Below are 20,281 nucleotides of genomic sequence, written 5' to 3' on the forward strand. Positions count from 1 at the left end.
AAAAATCCTTTATTTTTTTCCTGAAAGATACATTACAAGGGCTGTGTTGATTTTTTTGGTCAAAAATTTACAAGCCTGAAAATGCGCATACTCACATCTGTTTTTTCTATGATCAATCCTTCCATATAAAGGGCTTTCAAGTGTATGTAAAGCAAACAAATTAATTAGTGTAATCAGTGTAACTCCTGATTCTAGGAGGTATTCATAAAAATACCCCATTTGTATTTATAAAATATAACCAATTTTTCCTTGAAATGTAAATTTCAAGTTAACAGTGTCATTTTATTTAGATGTATTGACTGAGCCCAGGAATCATCATAAAAGATAACCTTTATACTTGGTCTGTCTGGAAAGCAGGTAGAATCCTCAGAGGAAATAAAGAGTTTAACGAGGGGACAGAGCTAAGTAGCTTCCAACTTCAGTTATTTTCTTCTGTATATGTATGGGTCTGTGATTCTATTAAAATTAGTACATCAGTTATTATTCACAGATTTCTTACGATTAAGATAGGAAAAAATACATGAAATAAAGTATCACTGAGAATGAACTGACAGTAATTTAATCAGTTATAAAGCATCTATAAAAATGGTGTTGCCTTGTACGTGGCACATCAGAAAGCTATCTCACACTTAGCAGTAACATCATTTCTTTAAAAAGCACTAGGTTTGTAAGCAACCTATGTATCTCATTCATCATTTTCTCACTAGTCCTTTCAAATTACAGTTACCATGAGAAATAGATACTGAAGACTGTCAGGGATATCATGGATTAACTTTGAAAGAGAAAATAATATTTTCATAAAAAGACTGGGAAAGAGACAGACACAAAAATGTGGTTACATTTTAATGAAAAAAAAAAAATTAGGTTGTTTGTTGTTTTTTCAGGCCTAACTCCTGAAATATCCTGAATTTCCTCAAATATAGTCTGTCTTCCTAGGGCTTACTGCAAGCTTAAGTTCTGTTTCATAAATGAAAGCTTTGCATCCTGTTCTCATGAAGCAAAGACAATTTAATGTTATGATTGTTGGTTTTCAACAGCATTATATATGCAGTGTTATAGATGTAAAACATCTCAACTAAAGGCTGCTTTCTCCTTTAGCAGATACAAGGAACGATTTTTCCCGCTCCAAATTTTAACCCTATTATGGATGCCGAGTTGCTGGGAGGAGCCCTACAGGGAATTAGTGAGTATCTTGACTGACTTGACTGACTGACACTTCTTTTTTTTTTTTTTCAGAAAGCTCTCATAAAATAACAAGCATTAGGCAGAATAAACACTCATAAAATTAAAAGTGTCACCATGTATCTGTTGATTCTTCAAGGTATCACAGTAAGACACACTGGTGATGTCCAAATAAATCATGTATTTGCATTTACAGGAACTGAGGTGATTAATATTAATCTAAAATCTATACCAACACTTATACTAATGAATGCTTTCCTTGAGAAAATAATTAAAAGAAAACAGAATTCTGTGCTATATCACTACAGTGAAGGCCAGCAAAGTGTTTTAAATGTAACTTCAACAATTAACTATTACCAGGGACTGTTAAGTCTTTCAATCAGTCGTCAAGAAATAAAAATAAATGGAGTAGAAAGTTTAAAGAATTCACCACCTTTCACACAAGAGAAATTTTTGCTTTCAGTCTATGTGAAAAAAAATTTTTGTTCACCAAAGTATTTTCGGTGTTCAGATTTTTGTGTTTTCCAGTTGAACATTGTTGGTGTTGTTAAGGGTCAGAATATTGATTTATTTTTTTTTTACTATCTGAAACATTTTCCTCCTCCTTGGGCTTTTTGCAAGGTTGTACAGCTCCAAATCTTGCATTCTGTTTTTGTTTTTTTATTGGAAATGTGAGGACTCAGTCTTAATGTAAAATGAATCACAATGAGTATTATTGATCAAGAGGAATCTGAAGTATCTGTTTGATTAAGTAAGCTACAGATGAAATTTTTTAAACATTTTGCTAAACTTCAAACAGTACTTTTAATGCAATATTGCTAACATGACGATTTAGAGATTATTCTCTTCATTTAATACTTTAAATACAAATGTATTAACCTTAATTTTAATTTACCTATCAAAGTATATGGAACCAAGTTCTGATTTCAAAGCACTCGGCAAAATAAAAAGTTCAGCTTCAGAGGAGTTTTACAGGCACTGACACCCTGACCCTGACTCTTGCGCACAACATCCGGTCTTGCGAGATGGTTCAGTCACATATGTTGTCCCACTGATACCAGTGGTATTACACTAATGAATAAAGTCATTTAGGTGTTAAATATTTCCAGAATCCTTCTTAGTTTTTACTGCAAAGACTATATAAGCTTAACAGATTCCTACTGATAATTATTTTCTGAAAAGTAAAAAAGAAATCCTTATGCACAGTTTCACTAATACTTCCACTTTGTGAGTTTTGTGGAAATGAATCAGACTGGTTTTAAATCAGTGTCTTCCTAAAAAGCTCTATAATTGTGGCTAGATGGTCCAGAAGAAAGAGGACTAAACCTGGTGTATAATGAACATATACAGGCTTCCTCTGCCAACTTAAAAAAAAAAAAAAAAAGTATTCAATGTCCAATTACATTTGTGTCAAAATGGAACCTGTCAGTTACCGATGATATCATAAAATCTATCTAAGAAAGCTGTAATAGGTACAGAATGAGTATTTGTAACATATACATATATGTCTATATAACAATGACTGGTAGAAACTTGAGAGACTACACTACTCCATTCAGATGCAAGCCTATCCCCAGGCTTTCCAGCCTAGTTCATCTCTGCTGCAAGTGTGGTAAAGTCAATTGATTTACACTTGGAGATACGTTTATGCTGGAATGTCATTTAAAATGCTCAGCCATACGAAATTGCCAAGAGCCAACTTTGTGGATGGAAAAAAAATTAAAATTATAAAATAATTTGCAGAATACGTTAAGCATTATCTTCTTCTTCATAAGCAGTAAATACTGATTCCTTATAGTTTAACAGTATGCTCTAGTCATTGAGCAAAAGATCATAGGCAACCTTCAACAAAATGCCCTTGGAAATAGGTTAAAATATTATATTTTTTTTAAAAAATCACAACTTACTTTATGTAATTCCTCAGAAAATACTTATCTTTCAGTTTTTCAACAAAAGGTCTGACCATAATTTTTCATCCCCATAAAAGAGATACCTAATCCTGAAATGACAATTTAATCAATACCAACAGGGCATACAAGTATGACTTCCCGGGCTCAGCCACAAATTTTGCTGGTGTGCCTAGTTCTAAATAGATGAAAGCCTCTATCTGTTTTATTGATGCTTTCAAATCCATTGAGCTTGAGAGAGATGGTGATGTATCTGATAATAATGGACTACTTCACTTTTTGCTGGTACTACACCAGCAAGTGAAAGGTACATAAGGACAGTAAATATAACCGATGTTGGAAAATACCTGTGGGATATTAATCTGTTGATCATTTTTTTTCAAGAAATAAGGTTAATCTTCTTGAACAAAACATGAACAATCACAAATGTAAGTAAATAACAACACTTTGTTAATTTAGAGTCTGTGTCATGTTTCCTTTACAGGTTGTGAAAAAGATGTATTGATTGATATCCTAACACAACGTTGCAACTCCCAGAGGCTTATGATTGCCGAGGCCTACAGAGACATGTACGGCAGGGTACGACACAGCCACCTTACACTTTCTTTACTTCTGTCTCTCCTGTCTCCAGCGCGGTCAGTCAGCCCTTCCCTCAAGTCAATCACTGGAACCAAAAACCTAGCAGACAGCTAGCTGGCACCAACAGATTGGCACACAACTTTGTTCAATGCCTCTGATGGTTGCAAATTGTCATGTATATAGCAGTAGAAGTATGTCTGCCACACAGAAAATTAAAAAAAAAAAAGAGGCATGGAAAGTTCTTCTATAGTTCATTCTCCTCCTCTATTGACCAAACCAGAATTTCTGGACAGACTTGTTTCTTCCTCTATGAGCTTTTGGAGGTTTCTACATCAAGTTTTTGGAATACATAATAAAATAGTATTGTAATTGGGTTGAAACACCAAGGAAAAACACCATACCAACAATTACAGGTAGTTGTATCTTACTGATGCACTGACTTAATATTCTCATCTCAAGCACTGACATCCTCAAACCTCATACCACGTAATCCCATCCACACACTAAGCACAATAATCATCTGAGCTGCTTCATGTTAAATTTATGAATTTTTGAAAGGTATTTCAAAAATTTTAAGACATAAAAAGTCAGCTTTTTTTTTTCAAATGCATTTTATCCCTATTTACTATACATAACAAGGTAATTTTTTTAATACGAGTTCTTAAACATACACAAAGATAGGTACCCTCATCCTATTTTGAGATTTACTATTGCTAACCAAATGACTTTGGGAAATCGGCAATGCCTGCATTTTCCTCAGTTACCCCAGCTATATAAGGGTGAAAATAATAGCAACACCTTTTGTAAAATCCCTGTGAAATCTAGTGATGAAAAGTGCTGTATGAAACTACATACTACTGGAAAGCTAAAGAAAAATGCTGTGATTAAATTGACCAGACATGACCTTCCCCTAATAGAAGCCAGCCAAACATCTTAAACAAAATCCAGTTTTCTTCTTTTCCTGAAGCTTGAAAATGTAATGGCTCACTGGAAAACACCTTGAAGGTGAGTGTAGGCTTGCCACTGAATCGATCAGCATGAATAACGACAGTGAATTTACAGAAATCCTACCACACAGCCGTCAGACTTAGAGTTAACTAGAAATGGTTCATTCAAAAACTCCACATTAACTGCTGATGTACACCACCAGTCTGTTAACCAGTAGAACAGTATATTTTCTTCTTTGGGTAGCCAAGCAGTTTTCCAGACACAGCCTTTGTGCCACCAATATACCAAAACACCCCAAAATCGTTGAGATCTAAATATGCTGAAATGCCCCCTTACTCTCCTAGAAGTGGGGGAAAGAGAAGAGCCGGATTTAGTGTAGTGGGTTGATTTTGTGTTATTACTCACCTATAGGACATCACTGACTTTATTTGGACTGTTACAAAAATTCAAACACATGATATTTGTGATATTTTAAACGCAGCCTTGAATGGATTAGCATGTTTTAAATAGACCATAAAAGAACAATAACTGAATCACAGGTATCCTTACCTTCCAAAGATTCTGACAATGACTGAAATCAGTGGAACTGAACAATTAAGTGTTTTTCTATTATGAGATATTTATTATGTTCCCATTACCATTACACATGCAAACTGTACATCTTCAGTGTTTATCCATGAAAAATTCCTCACTGAGTTTTACAGAAAACTAAATCATGTCAAGCAACACAAAGGTGCCTGTGATAGTAAAGCAATCAAGCCCATTCTTTTCAAGTCTTTATCTCCTTCATCACTGAACAGTGTTCCTTCTCTACTCTATCCAAAGCAGCTGACTGGTTTCTTTTAACTTTTCCTCTAGTGTTTCAACTGGACCCACCATTTTAACAAGGAAAGACGTTTAAAAACTCCATATAATTTTTTATCTTTAATTTCTTTGTTAATAGAAAACAATTATTGACTTGCTCACCACCGATCTATTTGGATTTTCCTTTCAAATCCAAAATAAAAATATAAACAAATTAAAAAAATGCCTGTGAAACAACAGTGCCTTTAAATTCATACCTGTCAGCCATATTCAAACAACCTGAAGCACTATAAAGCCAGTGGCCACAGAACTAAAGGTCTAGAACTAAAAAAGCCAAAGAAAACTTCAGATGTCATTTTTAAGAACTTCCATTTCTAAAACTATGATTAATAATAGAAGGGAAAGGCAAGCAAACTACTTTTATATTCCAGTAATGAACTACAGAAAATTCTGAAACTCATGGACCCAATCTTGCATATACAGCCAGAATTTTAATTTAAATGAATTAATTAATTTAAACCTGTTAATTATAAAATTAAATTAATTTAAACCTGTTAAGCACTGGGTATACTTGATAGCTGAAGATATATCAAGATATTCTTGATAGGTTTCAAAAAAATGCCAACTAGTTCTACCTTTTGCCATGTGGGAATGGCAGTCAGTGCAAATTAGTTCTATTCTAGTTCAGAGATGAAACAGGAATGCTGGGGGTTTTTTGTGTGACCTGTGATAGCAGATATACTGAAATAGCTAATCTGGTTAGTGGTCCATGCAGTTTATTTGATTTATCCCTCAAAAGTTTGCTATCCTGGGCAGGAAATACCAAACAGGATGTGTCTTGCCCTGAACTGCTGCAGTTCACGCTTCAGAAAATACTTTAGCACACGTCAGTCATAGCATTTCACTGGCTGTAATCTGTATTACTGGATATACTACATTGGGCAAATGTGCCATTCAGCAGTCCCAGCTTATAAGTGGTAAACTCTGCAGGACGGAGAAGACAGACAGCAAGGCAATAACAGTTTTAGCCTTCTCAGTTTAATCTATGTCAATCCAGTCACCCACCCTCTGAATTTCAATTTGGTCTGCTCAAGATGGTAGCCACTATGCCCATTTGTTTGACAAATGTAAAGTGTGACACATTAGAAGGAGAAGTGTATAAAAAAAGAAAATAAAACCCTGAACTGGCTGCATGATTCAGACATACAGACAAGCTTTAAGAATCCTTTTTACAATTAGCCTTCAAGGATTCCTATAGAAGAGACAAATAAGGAAATGTTAATAAGGACAACTTACAGTTGTCTTTTCTTATTTTGTAATACTTCACTCCTCTTAGTTCTGATTGCAGAAGTAATTTTTAATTAGTATCCATTTGTATTATTAATCCATTTTCCCACAGGCATGTTGTCAGAAGTGAAATGTCTTAATGAATTAATTTCTATTCCTTGTGTGATTTAGCGGTTGTCAAATGCATCTAATCTGCGTTCACTGAAGACTGTGAACAGTTCTTCCTCATAAATTTATTTTTAATGCATATGTGTTCTCCTTCACTGCTACTCTAGCTACTAATTTAATTATATTCAGATAGGTATCAAAACCAAAATACAGATGCAGAGATGCATCTCAGAAAAAAAGAACAGTTTATAACACGGGATTCATTTTCTGTACTCTTTTAAATTCAGACTTAGGTCAAAACATATCTGACAGCTGCCCAGTACTGTACAGAAATAAAAAAAAAAATTAAAAATGAGTGCACAAGTATCCTTTTAATCAGAAACAGCAATAGTATAACTAACAAGCTTCTGGCATTCGCAGTGTTTTGAAGGATGCTACTGGGAAAGGGGAGCGTGGGGAGGAAACTCTCATCCATTAGTCAGCTACCTGGCAAGCGAGTACTGAGACACATGCGGGGGAAGAGGAGGGGTTCCTTTTTATCAATCCAACATCTGTCAGAAGTAGTGAATTCAGTTTGAATGTAATATATACATAAATTGAAGCACACAACCAAAGCAGATATTTTTATGTATTAGGAGCAATATGGATGATTTTTTAAATTTTAAATTATTCACATAGTGAGTAACACTGAAAAAAGCCCAAGAAATCACCTGTGTTCTATGGGATTTAACTTCCAAAGGTCCTTAGCTCCCACAGATTCTCACAAGGAATATGCCAAGGGAATCTGCAGATACTCTGCCATGGTATTCAGGTTTCCAAGCCTTTAAGTTGCACTTAAACACCTGAATTTTCTTCTGTACTCTAATGAACCAAAAATCAAAAATGCTATGTAGTCTTTCTTGTTTGTCTGTTGTCATCACATCCCTACTATTAAAAGAAGCAGGTACGGTTTAAAAGTATGTTTTTCTTATTTAATTTTAGCCAGAATTCATCTCCAACAATTCATCTTTATTCATTTACAGAGAAAACCACTAATACTCTTTTAAGCTGTCTTCATAAAGTGTGACTATTGAAATAATCCTGTCTATGCATTTTCTTTTTCTTCTCAAGGATCTGATAATGGACCTAAAAGAGAATCTTTCTCATCACTTCAAAGAAGTGATGGTTGGCTTGATGTATCCACCTGCCTCCTATGATGCCCATGAACTCTGGCATGCCTTGAAGGTACTTGTCTAATTCAGAATTGCTTAGAGTCACAGTCACTAATTACAGTACTGAACATATGTTAAATTGATTTTTTGACATTTAAATGGTTGATAAACAGCTGGAAGTTAATACACTGGAATACTGTACTACTACGCAGTACACTAGGTCATCAGACATAAGTGCTATATGAAGTTTATTCATTGGTATGCTAAAACCAGCATAAATAATATCCTGGTCATGTAACAAATACAACTGATTTAACACCCATGGTAAACTCAGTAAGTGAATAAATATTTATACGGGGAAAGGTAAGGCCACGATCCTGCAAGCATTTATGCATATTACGAACAAGACTCATTTGAACAGCCAGTGCCATGCACTAAGCCTCCACCTCTGAAGAGACCAATGCTTCTTTAGTAGAACATGTCTTTACATAAACACTTACAAATTACTCTGTGACAAAGCAATGATCATTCCACTCAAATTGAACTGATTGGACATTTTGAAGAAAGTATTTCCTATTCTTCCCAGGATCTGAGCCTATGCTGCTTAAACAACTGACGTTTTGAAACAAACAGAAACATTTTTACAAATGTTGTGTAATTAAATGGTGAAATCCATTCCCTCAGGGCAGAAGCACAAATGAGTTTGTAAAGGACTTCAACAAATTCCTAGAAAACTCGTCTACTGTTAGCTATTGAAAATAATAGTCCTTCACAAATTCCTCCTCAGGAAATTCCTAAATTGCCAATTCCTGGAAGACAGGAGCATATCAGAGCTGAACAGTGTTTTCCTTTTCTTTTTGCTACTGTCCACTGTCACAAATAAGATCCAGATTATACGACTCTGAGCAAGGTGACCTATCTTACATATTTTGAGAATCCCCTAAAAAAAAAAAAAAAAACCACTGTTTTTTCTTGTCCTTCAGACACTTAAACCAATGCACTTTCTAGAACTACTGATATATTTTTAATTACAGTTGGCATTAAAAGGATTGTGAAATATCATTGGTAGCACTGGAAGCATGACTTTTATTAAAATTATTCACAAGATTGCCAAATAAGTTTTTTTTTTCCTAAATGTGGCTCAAAGTTAACTTTTCTTATAGTATTCTATCTTGACCTGGATTCATACAGCCAAAGTAAAAAACAGACCATATGTGTCTTCAGTCTCAGGCTCAATGTCCTGTTCTCCCATTATCCCAAATGCCAAATACTCATCAACATGATACATTTGCATATCAAAAGCAGCATATGCAGTGAATCTTATGCCAATTCAAGTTTGAAAAGTTAATTCAAAACCTGTGGGAAAACACAGTGATTTGCAGCACTGCATGCATGGCCATGATGCTTCCCTTAAATACCAAGTTCTACAGTAGATATTACAGACTTTAACATTCCTAAATAAATAAATAAAGAAGATAGAAGCACAACATAATACTTGTATTCGTATCTACTTCACATTGCTAGAACACTTGCTGGGGATGTCCGCTCAAACTTTGCATCTGATTTCTTTCAGCAAATCCTAAATCGTTACTAAAGCTCTAAAATTCTTCCCATTATGTTTCTGTCAACACTAGTCTTACTTCATTCCCCCCTTGTTAATGTACATGCTAAAATTCAGATTAAGTAGCAATATTTTTGCAATACGGGGTTCTACTATTAATTTAAAGTCATTTTCTATTTAAACAGGTAGACTATGCAAAAGTGCACTCTGCATTGCTCCAGCAGAGACCGGTATTCTTTTGTTACATTTGATAAGCACAGCTTTGCTTTCTTCTAAAAGATGTGGTTTCTACTAACAACATCTTTTCATATTTACTTCTTTCCACACAGGGAGTAGACACAGAAGAAAAATGCCTAATTGACATATTAGCCTCAAGATCAAACATGGAGATCTTCCAGATGAAAGAAGCTTACTTAATGCGTAATGTTTTTCACAAGCGTACAGTAGCAGTTGTACTGTGTGTGCTCTGGATGTATTAGCAAACACGAAGGAACTGAACTACAAAAATGACGTCTCAATACTAAGTGGTTCCCTTCCCCCTCCTCTCCCATAATTATATACAAAAGGATGAAGCAAAATGTTTAAAGTTGAAAATGTCATAGTATTTTCGAGATGTATTACTGCCTAGGACATTTGAAATACTTGGCAGCCACATCTGGCAATTTTCAGAAACTTGCACACTTTAAAAAAGAAGTATGTAAGCTGTTTCCCTTCAAAAAGTGCTTACTCAGGTGGACACTCCTCTCACCTGCCTTGATGGGTCATCTCCAAGTATCCCACCATCACATGGCAGCAGCAGTGGTAGGGCTGTGCCTGTGGGTGGGTGGGCAGGTGAGACGAGGCAGCAGCTGAAGTCCCCAGCAGGGCCCAGACAGACCTGCCATCCCTATGGCTAGGTCCACATAGAACCCACGTGGGTTGCTGTGGAATAGTCACTATAGAAAATGGGCATGTATTAGCACCCTACTTATTTGTCCTTTGTTTGCTAATCTTCACTAGTACTATTCAGAGCATGCTCATTTGTGATTTAGATTATATGTTTTTGTTTTAACCTAGAATATAATAATGATCTTCAACAAGACATTGATTCTGAGACTTCGGGTCACTTCAGAGATACACTCATGAACCTTGCTCAGGTACTGTAAAAACAAGTAGTATGAGAGTATGAGTTTGAGAAGCCTTAAATTTTAAGGTAACTATGGTTAAAGATAGTTCAATAGGGCTACACTTTTGAACAAGAAAGGGGAAAGAGCAGAAGAGGAAGAGAACTTGAATTCCTTCATCTGCTCTGACTTTGGCTTTCAAATGGAGGGAAAGGTCAAGAGACTGTTTCATTAAGTCCTTGGATATTCAACTGCTGACCCTCTGCCCAATCTGTCTCATCTCAAAAGGAGTCTACTTGCATACACAAATGAGATTTTTAAAGCTCTGTTTTCTCCATTGTTAGAATACATGGTTCATAATTCAGCCTAAGCATAATGTTAAAATGGAGATATATCCATATTTGATTATGAAAGAAAGTATTAGATAGTTCTCTGGTTTAAACATTATGGGGTTTGTACTACTGCACATACTAAATCCCAGTATGTTCGCACGCAGGCAAACGAATTATCGCTACTAAACATCAACTTTTGCAGTTTTACTGGTTTGTAGTTTTATGCAATGAAGTTGGTCATACTTGTCAGGTCATGACTTCCCATTCCATTGCAGTCCCTGTGCTCATTATCTTAAAAATCTTTTGTAAACCAGAGTAACAAATAATGACAAAGGGACTGCCAGGAGGTAACAGCATACAAAAGGTATACCTATACTTTTATACATGTGTGTCTGGGGAAAAATATTTCTTACTAAGATTTGAAATGGCAGTAGGCTTCACGGAGATGCAGAGATAAAGAGCAGATGTTTCAAATGTAGAAGCTATAAACAGGAAATATTTTTTTCTAATGTTACATGGTTTTTTCCCCATAATAATGATTATTCTTCTTTGCGTAGAAATGAAGAGCTATAGGTTAAGCAACCTCACTTCTCACCTTTATTAAAACCATGAGACATATTTTACTTGTCAAAAGAACAAATTTAAAATAAATTAACTCAGACTAAATTATTAGTCCTTATTTTCGTAAACCACAGATATTCATAAAGAGGCCTGAAATCAGCAGCCTCTTAGCTAACAAGATCTCACTGCTATTTTTCAGAAGATAAAGAATAGTTGCAGGAAATTCCAACTTTATTCAGTTATACTGTATACTTCTCAAGATTGTTACTTGAATCATCCATGTTCAGATATAGTCGTATATTAAAAGTCAGCGATATTTCATTAAAAGATATCCATTCAAGTACCATGCAACTTACAGAAGATTATTCTATGCCAACATTTCCAATGCATCCCTTAATCGTTTTTTTTTTTCAGAAACCCTTTGCTTTGATTTCTATTAAATCTTGGGACTTCTGACGCACATATCTGACTGTGGACAGAAGTAAATGTGTTTCACATATGGAGAGCAAACTATTCAATTGCTGTAGTGTGGTATTTATGGTTTTCATGTCCACACTGAGGAAGATTAGATGTTAAGGGTTCTGGAATAGTTAGTCCTTCCTAAATAAATGAACTGAGTTACAAATTCAGGCTAACTAGTAGTCTAGTATGAAACAAGCAGAAGCTTTTTATTCAAATTCTCTCTTTTTTAATATTAATTGAAATATGATCATTTTCTACAATTTAAAAAATAATTATACATATCGTGGGATTCTCCAGCAAAACTATGCCAAGAGCAGTCACTGTTAAATGTTAATGAGGAAAGTGGGCATTTGACTTATGTAAAGAATTATTTAACTTATTTTATTGTTCACTTGTCTGACTTTTCCTGTGTTTTCTCATGTATTTAACTTTATGCAGTCATTCCAGCACAATTTCCTTCAAGTAATTAATCTTGTTAGTAGGAATTCCACTGTGTGAAATTTGTACCATTTAATTAACGTATAAATTAACATTTTTAATGGAAAAGAGCTACAAATCAGTCATTCTACAAGTTGATAGCCAATGCATAACTTTAATTCTCCCTTTCACATATACGGTAAAATGACTGTAAATTTTAAACTAAATTGCTTCAAACACGTATCATTAAGGCAGTGATTACATGCGGCTTGGGATTGTTAGGAGTTCTGCAACCAAGGTTGATTTGTACCCTTACAAGACAATTATGGTTAAAAAAGCAATTCCAAAAGTTGTGTGCTCTTCTCTTTTTCTAACAATTATATAAGTCAGATCACAGCATGTTTACTAAAGCCTATCAGCTTGATTTGTGTAACTTAAAAGCTATTAAATGTATGGGAAAATGTGGTTTATGTATCAAAGTTGTCAAACAATTTTCTAGTCTTGGATCTTAATTTTAGACCATGATTATGAGCGAAATCTCCATTATTTGATGTGTTTGCTCTTACGGTTTGTGCAAGGAGAAAAAAAATTGAGAAGAGATTCTTCTGTAATATGCATATTGATAAGAAACAATCAGTGAATGGCAAATGTTACTCATCCTTGGTTTCCCCTCAGAGTTCCATATAATAGTAAGCAATACAACATCCATAATACTGGAAATGGTGGTGGTAAAGTAAAAGCTTATTTAAAATAGGACTAAAAATGGGATAGGTTTATCCACTTCCCCCATTTTTCCTCTCGCAAGACTGTTCGTCATTCCAGAGTTCCTCTACTTAGAGGAAAAGAAGACATAATGTGAAGAGTTGAAGATATTTTCTACAGTTGCAAATTCAACCATTGAATGCATTGATCCAATCTAAAAGCCCATATGGGTTGTCTCAAGAAATGAAACATAGCTTCATATAGAGACTACTTTATATTCCTGCAGTCTTTTAGGATTTAACTTTTGAAGACAATGTATTTTTTTTTCCCCCCAGGGAACAAGGATGGAAGGATATGCAGATCCTTCTACAGCTGCTCAGGATGCAATGGTAAATATAGTCAGATGTGTGTCTCAAACAAAAAAAGGACAAATACAAATGCTGAAAAGTGATTTAGGACTTACTTAAAATCTTTTGCATTTTTTTCCTTTTTCTGATATATTAGATTCTATGGGAAGCATGTCAGCAGAAAACAGGCGAAGACAAAAACATGCTGCAAATGATCCTCTGCAACAAGAGTTACCAGCAGTTGTGGATGGGTAATCCAGCGGTTCAGCTGTTTGAACATAGAGTGGAAAGGAGAAAATCTAACTTGCTAATAAAACCGTGGCCTACACACCAAGAAGCTCGGTGTGCAGCAGGGTATTAGCCGGAAATCTAAGTGTGGACTGTTGGAGCTCTCACACTCCCACTGATGTTAACGGGATTTTGGAAGCAATGCAAAACTGAACTTTGGCCAATGACTACAGAGAGCTGTAGACAGAACAGACAGACATCAGAATGCCTAATAACAGAGAGAGAAGAGTGCATGACCAGGGAAAGGCACAGGCTGTGGCTGCACTGAGTTTACACACGACACCACAGGATGAGGCAGATTCTCTTTTAACTATTTTCTTCATTTTTCTTAAGTAACTCTTTGCTGTGAGTGGAAACACCTTGGGAGAGGCAGTTGGAGTATTTTCAACAATGTTTGTATGTGAAAACACATCGCTATGTTGAAGCATTTCCCTGGAAGTTTCAAAGAAGTTTTTGATGGGAGCACTTCGAGGTCCACATCCACTCTCTCATAATGAACATACACACAGAAACATAATAGGACATTTTACTTAAAATGCATGATCAGACATAATTACAGATTGCAAGAAATTTATGAGAGATTATCCAGATTTTCCACTATAGAAAAGAAACCTGTTTTATTTGTTTTGTGACAAGTTTGAAATGTCTTTTGCTCTGTAGTGGAAAAAACACGCTGTTTGGTGAAATGTTTATCACTGCGCAGCCAGCTGTATTTCTTCTGCCAGCTTCTACCAGTAGCTTAGAACTACTTTGCTGTCATGGATCAACAAATTAATTCTTCTATCATGACTCCTGTAAGGCTGGTGACGATAGGATTAACGTAATGTAACACACCTGCCTCTGCTCTACTCTCTTTCTGGAACAGAGATTTGAGGGTTCTGCCTGCAATGTAGTACTACATAAGTTTTGTAGTAAGCAGTGAGGTGAAAATTTTCCTCCTTCCCTAAAAGAATAAGCACACCCTGTACATCTGTGTGTGTAAGTCTGGACAGCTGCACTATCCAAAGAGTGCCCACATCTGGATAATGACATGTTACACATGTCATGCTATAGTGTCCTGGTTTGACCCAAACCATAACACATGGCTGCTTGTCATAATCTGTGAATCTGTCCAGTTTTAGCCAAACTGAGCAAGGAAGTTTTCTTAATGACATGACATTCTTACAAGTTTCATAAACAAAGGTTTCTAGATAGAGAATTTATTAAAACTTCCAGTGAAACAGAGGCTTTGGCGTGCATTCATTTTATATTGTATACTGGAGAACCCAGAGAGAGAATGTCCTGGAAGCCAGATTTGATTTAGATTGCCTTACCTGGGGGATATAAACATAATGAAACACTGAAAATAAACAGAGAAAAAAATAAACTCAATAGTTATAGTACTTGGGGGGAAGCAGGAAAAAAAGAAAAAGACAATTTGATCATTATTAATGAACTAGAATAAAGCAAGATTATTTTTTTTTCCCCAAGTTTTCCAGGAGTTCCAAAATATCTCTGGGCAAGACATAGTAGATGCCATTAACGAATGTTATGAAGGATACTTTCAAGAACTACTGGTTGCAATAGGTAATGTAAAAATATCATTTCATACTAGCAGTAATCTCTTAATAAATATTTGGTATGGTATGTCTGGTGCATCAAGAATATTAGTGTTATGATATTTTTATCCACTTTGCTCTCCTATATTGTCATTAAATTCTCAGAGATAATTAGAAAAGACTATTTGAATGACATTTTTCGTGTTTGTCTAAATCTAAAAATGTATATATGCAGCACTAGATTCTGACTAAGCAGAACTAGTATCTGTTCTTTATTTGATAACAAATTTTGTATGATCAATGATAACTGCCTTACCAACTGATTCTACACAAATTAAATAATTTGCAAAGTTTGCAGGACTTCAGCAGTATATAAACAAGTTCCAAGCTTTATGTGCCTTTGTTTCCCATTTATAGAATAAGGATAATAATATTTCTACAAAGATGTCATGTAAGCATGTTCACTGATATATAGTAAGTCTGTCGATGCAACAGTAATGAGCAGCCACCCAAAAAAAGTACCAGACTTTTAAATTATAAATATAGTTATGTTTGAGAAAACTGGTGGCTTAATTTTAAGCTGAGTCACGAATAGCACTACCCAGCTTTATATTTCAAGGAGCCCAAAGCCAATAGAAATTATTTTATAATAATCTTATGTTTACCTGTTGTAACTCTTCTCTCCTAGTTCTCTGTATTCGTGACAAGCCTTCCTATTTTGCTTACAGGCTTTATAATGCAATTCATGTAAGTAGTCTTTCTTTTTCACATATCATAAAAAGTAGCTCCCCTATTTTTTTTTGTTGCTTGATTATTCTTAAACAAGTACTTACAAATCAGTCTGTTCAATCTTTAAGGTGCGATTGCATGTTTTAAAATTGTTGGTACCTACATAAATTTCAAAGCAGTAGGGCCTAAGCAAGAGTTAGGATTTATTAGGAAAAGGTTTACTATTTAAATGCCTTAAAAATATATCTGTTGAGTAACTTTGTTGATCTGTTTTTTTTAAATCGAAAATCTGTTTTTTTCTGTGGATTGTATCTCCCCCTGCTGTGCAAACTCGATGTGCACTTTTCTTACTATGCTCTTTTTTTCTCTAGAGATATAATAACTATCACTAAAAATTAAATCATAAATTAATGTTACATAAAACCAAGTGGTCATATTTTCTTGTGGTGCTCAATGTATATATACAGGTTTTTTTATCTTTGTGTGTAAGTGCTAACATACTAAAACAAATGAGTGCCAAGAAGAAATGCAGATAAACGCAAAAAAACACCTACCAGTTCTTCCTACTAGAGGTCACTGAAGACATTTTCTTTTGTTTTTCATTCATTAGTGAAAGAGCTGAGGCATTATGTTGTATCAAAAATGAAATAGAACCTTTTAAGATTAATCTTTTAAGTGTGATCTTCAGAAGATGATAGTCATAAAAGCCAGCCAATATGTGAAGTATCGTCTTAAGCAGGAATGGCAAAGATAGGATTCAAGCCAGAACCACCATACAAAACTTTTCAGCAACACTTCGACAGGGTTCCAGTGTCCTCTTCCAGATGCTGCCACTACTGCTGTCCCCTGTTTCAGCTAAACCAGCAACAGCAGCAGCAAAAAACCAAGGAAAATCTCGGGGGCTGAGAAGAAGAGGCAGTATTTTGTCTGAGTGGTCAAAAGAGGATTCTGGCACATGACATGAAAAAGGTTTGCCAAAAGTACCAGGAAATACCAGCTATCAAGAAAAGTGATGTTTCTCAAAGGTCCTGTATCAAGACCACTTTTCATGTTAAAACCTCTTTTTTAAGTTTAAGAAATACCACATAGATACTTTTCTTCTATATTATATTCAAATTATATTTGTGGTGCAGGACAAAGTTTTTACTGATTAAGACTAAACATTTGCATTTTGTTTTAATTAATATTTTACTCTGTTTTCTCAGTGTTTTAATGAACACAGATAATCTCAAAAGAAATGCAAGAATTTAAAATAGAATCTGTTTTTGCAATCAAATTATGTCCAAATAATACCAAAAAGCTTTTATACGTCCATTTATAATACAATATAATAAAATCCACCCAGGATTCTAATACTTGAAATTATAGTCCATAATGGTTTATAAGAAATTTTTTAATCTAGCCATCAAGCATGTATCAAATTCTCCCTGTGCAGCTTTGTAACATATCTCATTACTTGTTTTTTGGAGAACAAGATTTCAATATCAATAGCTAGTCAATAAAATTACAATTTAGCTTTAAACAATCTAAATTGGTCTTCAGTCATCCCAACCCTAAATGTCTTGATTATTTTTATTACCACTAGATGTCCCTGTTCTCCACACAATTACAATATGAAAATTTATTTAGAAACAGTTAAAATAAAACTGCTGAATACAAGCTATGTAAATTCCAAATCAATAGTTAAAAGTCTCACTGAAATCACATTCGGCAAAAGATGTGAAATAGATTATTAGCTTCAGTATAGGGGTCTAGAGCACAAGTCTTTTGAGGAGTGGCTTACAGAACTGGAGCTGTTTAGCCTGGAGAAAAGGAGGCTGAGAGGAGACCTTGTCACCCTCTACAACTACCTGAAAGGAGGTTGTAGTGAGGTGGGGCCAGTCTCTTCTCCCAGATAACAAGCGATAGGACAAGAGGAAATAGCCTCAGGTTGCAGCAGGGGAGGTTTAGATTGGATATTAGGAAAATTTCTACACTGAAAGGATTATCAAGCACTGGAACAGGCTGCCCAGGGAAGTGGTTGAGTCACCATCCCTGGAGGTTTTTAAAAGATGAGTAGATACAGAGTTTAGAGACATGGTTTAGTGGTGGGTTTTTGTCAGTGTTAGGTTGATGGTTGGACAAGATGATCTGAAAGATCCCTTCTATACTGGACAATTCTATGATTTTTTGACTCCACAATGACAGTCACAACAGGAACCTACAAGCTGAATACCTAAGACTACTGAAAAAAAAGTTCATCAGGCTTTTCTTTTTAAAAGTTTCAGTGCATGGTTGAAACACTGATATGTGGGGAATCTCATGTTATTCAGTAACATGAATTCTATTATGCGAAAACTGTAGGATAAAACCTTTGAATTCTTAGACTCCTTTAAAATCTAGGATATCTTTATGGATAGCCTAATTAACTGGCTTATCTATCAAACATTAATATGAGCACGTACAGACAGGCAAACACATATTGTCTGAATATCAAGTTTACTCTTATTTTGTTTTCTTTTTAGGACTTTGGGTTTCACAATAAAACAGTTATAAGGATTCTCATTGCCAGGAGTGAGATTGACTTGATGAATATTAGACAGCGATACAAAGAGAGATATGGGAAATCACTCTTTCATGACATTAAAGTAAGTTTTTACACACTTTTTCATATATTCAGCATTGGCACCACACAGACTGTGCCACAGCCTACCAGAAAAATAGAGGTTTAATCTCCATTCAATTACTTGAATTTATTCAATTTAAAAAAAAAAAAAAAAAAGGCAACGTATAAAATCAATACTGTATCTTTTCAGTGCCTCAGGTTGACTTCATTAAGTGAGCAGTAAATTCTCAACTCACACTCATTCTGTGTGATTTTGTCCCTCCCCGGTAGCAAGAGGAGGATTTACAGGGCAGAACAATGTATGCTGAGGAACAGTTTGCATGAATAGTTTCTACACTCATTGATACCATCTTCTTTCATACTGTCCTGCAAGTTTAGGTTGATACCACATTTGTGCAAAACTAAGAAGAAACTGGTTCTATCCTTGCACTTAGGTAGTTTCAACCTTCAGAAAAACTATTGCTCTTGTACTTTTGCTCTGCATCTTAAAAAAAAACTCTGACATGGTTTAATTGTACAAAAATTACTCTTGCTAAGACACTTTATCTTTTTTATGTTGCTATAATCCAATGGTAAGATGTGCGGTAACTGTAAGAAATTGCTCATGATTTTTTGGTATTGAACTTGAGAAGTATTAAACAGGTTTGATCCAATCTCCAAAGGGAGGTTGTTTCTAGCTGCCCAAACAATCAAAGCTCAAGGTATGAGAAATTCAAAAAATCTTGGCCTAGAAAAATTCTTGGCGTAGAATCCTTATGAAAACACTGTAATATTTTATGAAAACTTACAACATCCATCTAGTCCTTGTCACACACTGAAAGAAGAAACATTAAGATAACATATAGCCACAGAAATGTTGATTTATTTTTTTTCTTGCAGCATTTTGCTTCAGGGCATTATGAGAGTGCTTTACTTGCTATCTGTGCTGGTGACGCTGAAGATTATTAAGGAAGAAGAAGATGAATTTTGAAGGCTGTATAAATCTATTTTAAATAGAAATTGAAGCTATACACAATACACTAACTGTGAGAGAGTCCTAATCTACATAATAGAACAGAAAATTCAGAGCTTTCCATTTGCTAATATTAAACCTTTCTTGAGACAGGAAAAAATGTTGGCAGGAACATGGTTTTATCCCTATTTCTGTTTCTATTATTAATGTAAATTAATCAAGCAAGTAGTAAAATAACTCCATGTAAGCATGCGTTCATCATTTAGTCTTGCAATATCCCAAACATTAGACAATAGGCTCTGGAAGAACCTATTAACTTCCACACTAGAGAGAAAAAACTATTCGCTTTATTCACTTTTAGGAGCATGATTTCTTCCTTTAAGTATTTATATTCTTTTCTTTCCCACTTCTTATACCTCATATTTTATGCTCTTTAACATTATTGTTTTGGTTATTATCAAACTAAGCATCTGTCCCAGTCTATTATCAGTCACTCACCAAAGAGCTTATTGTATTCTCTTTCACTTAGCCCACATACTTAATGGCATTTCCCCTTTTGCATTTGAAACAAAAGGAAAAAATAGAATCAAGTATTCCAAACCACTCTTGGTTTAGTGCCATGCACTGGAAACCCCTGGAAAGCAAAGTAGTATGTAACTTCGAGTGGAGAAGTTCCAGAGGAGTAAACTCTGAAATTCCATTTGCGCCTCTCATTTTA

The 20,281-nt window shown here is 34.9% G+C and overlaps 1 protein-coding gene across 1 annotated transcript; it reads left to right on the plus strand.

Moving 5' to 3' along the window:
- Window positions 1-1,104: 1,104 nt before the first annotated feature.
- Window positions 1,105-19,559, plus strand: ANXA10 (annexin A10). The gene is made up of 11 exons (XM_074147957.1): window positions 1,105-1,183; window positions 3,574-3,668; window positions 7,926-8,039; window positions 9,857-9,947; window positions 10,584-10,663; window positions 13,440-13,493; window positions 13,609-13,702; window positions 15,210-15,305; window positions 15,966-16,024; window positions 18,511-18,633; window positions 19,491-19,559. The coding sequence occupies exons 1-11, from the start codon at window positions 1,144-1,146 to the stop codon at window positions 19,557-19,559; spliced, it is 915 nt and encodes a 304-aa protein (XP_074004058.1). The 5' UTR covers window positions 1,105-1,143.
- The last annotated feature ends 722 nt before the right edge of the window (window positions 19,560-20,281 follow it).

Source organism: Numenius arquata, chromosome 5 (genome assembly GCF_964106895.1).
Source record: "Numenius arquata chromosome 5, bNumArq3.hap1.1, whole genome shotgun sequence".
Classification (NCBI taxonomy): domain Eukaryota; kingdom Metazoa; phylum Chordata; class Aves; order Charadriiformes; family Scolopacidae; genus Numenius; species Numenius arquata.

Excerpts from the sequence above, each read along its gene's own strand:
- ANXA10 (XM_074147957.1), top strand. The coding sequence starts at position 1,144 with ATGGATGCCGAGTTGCTGGGAGGAGCCCTACAGGGAATTA. Across the intron at positions 9,948-10,583 it reads GAAAGAAGCTTACTTAATGC|AATATAATAATGATCTTCAA; the intron begins GTAATGTTTTTC and ends GTTTTAACCTAG. Across the intron at positions 15,306-15,965 it reads AGAACTACTGGTTGCAATAG|TTCTCTGTATTCGTGACAAG; the intron begins GTAATGTAAAAA and ends CTTCTCTCCTAG.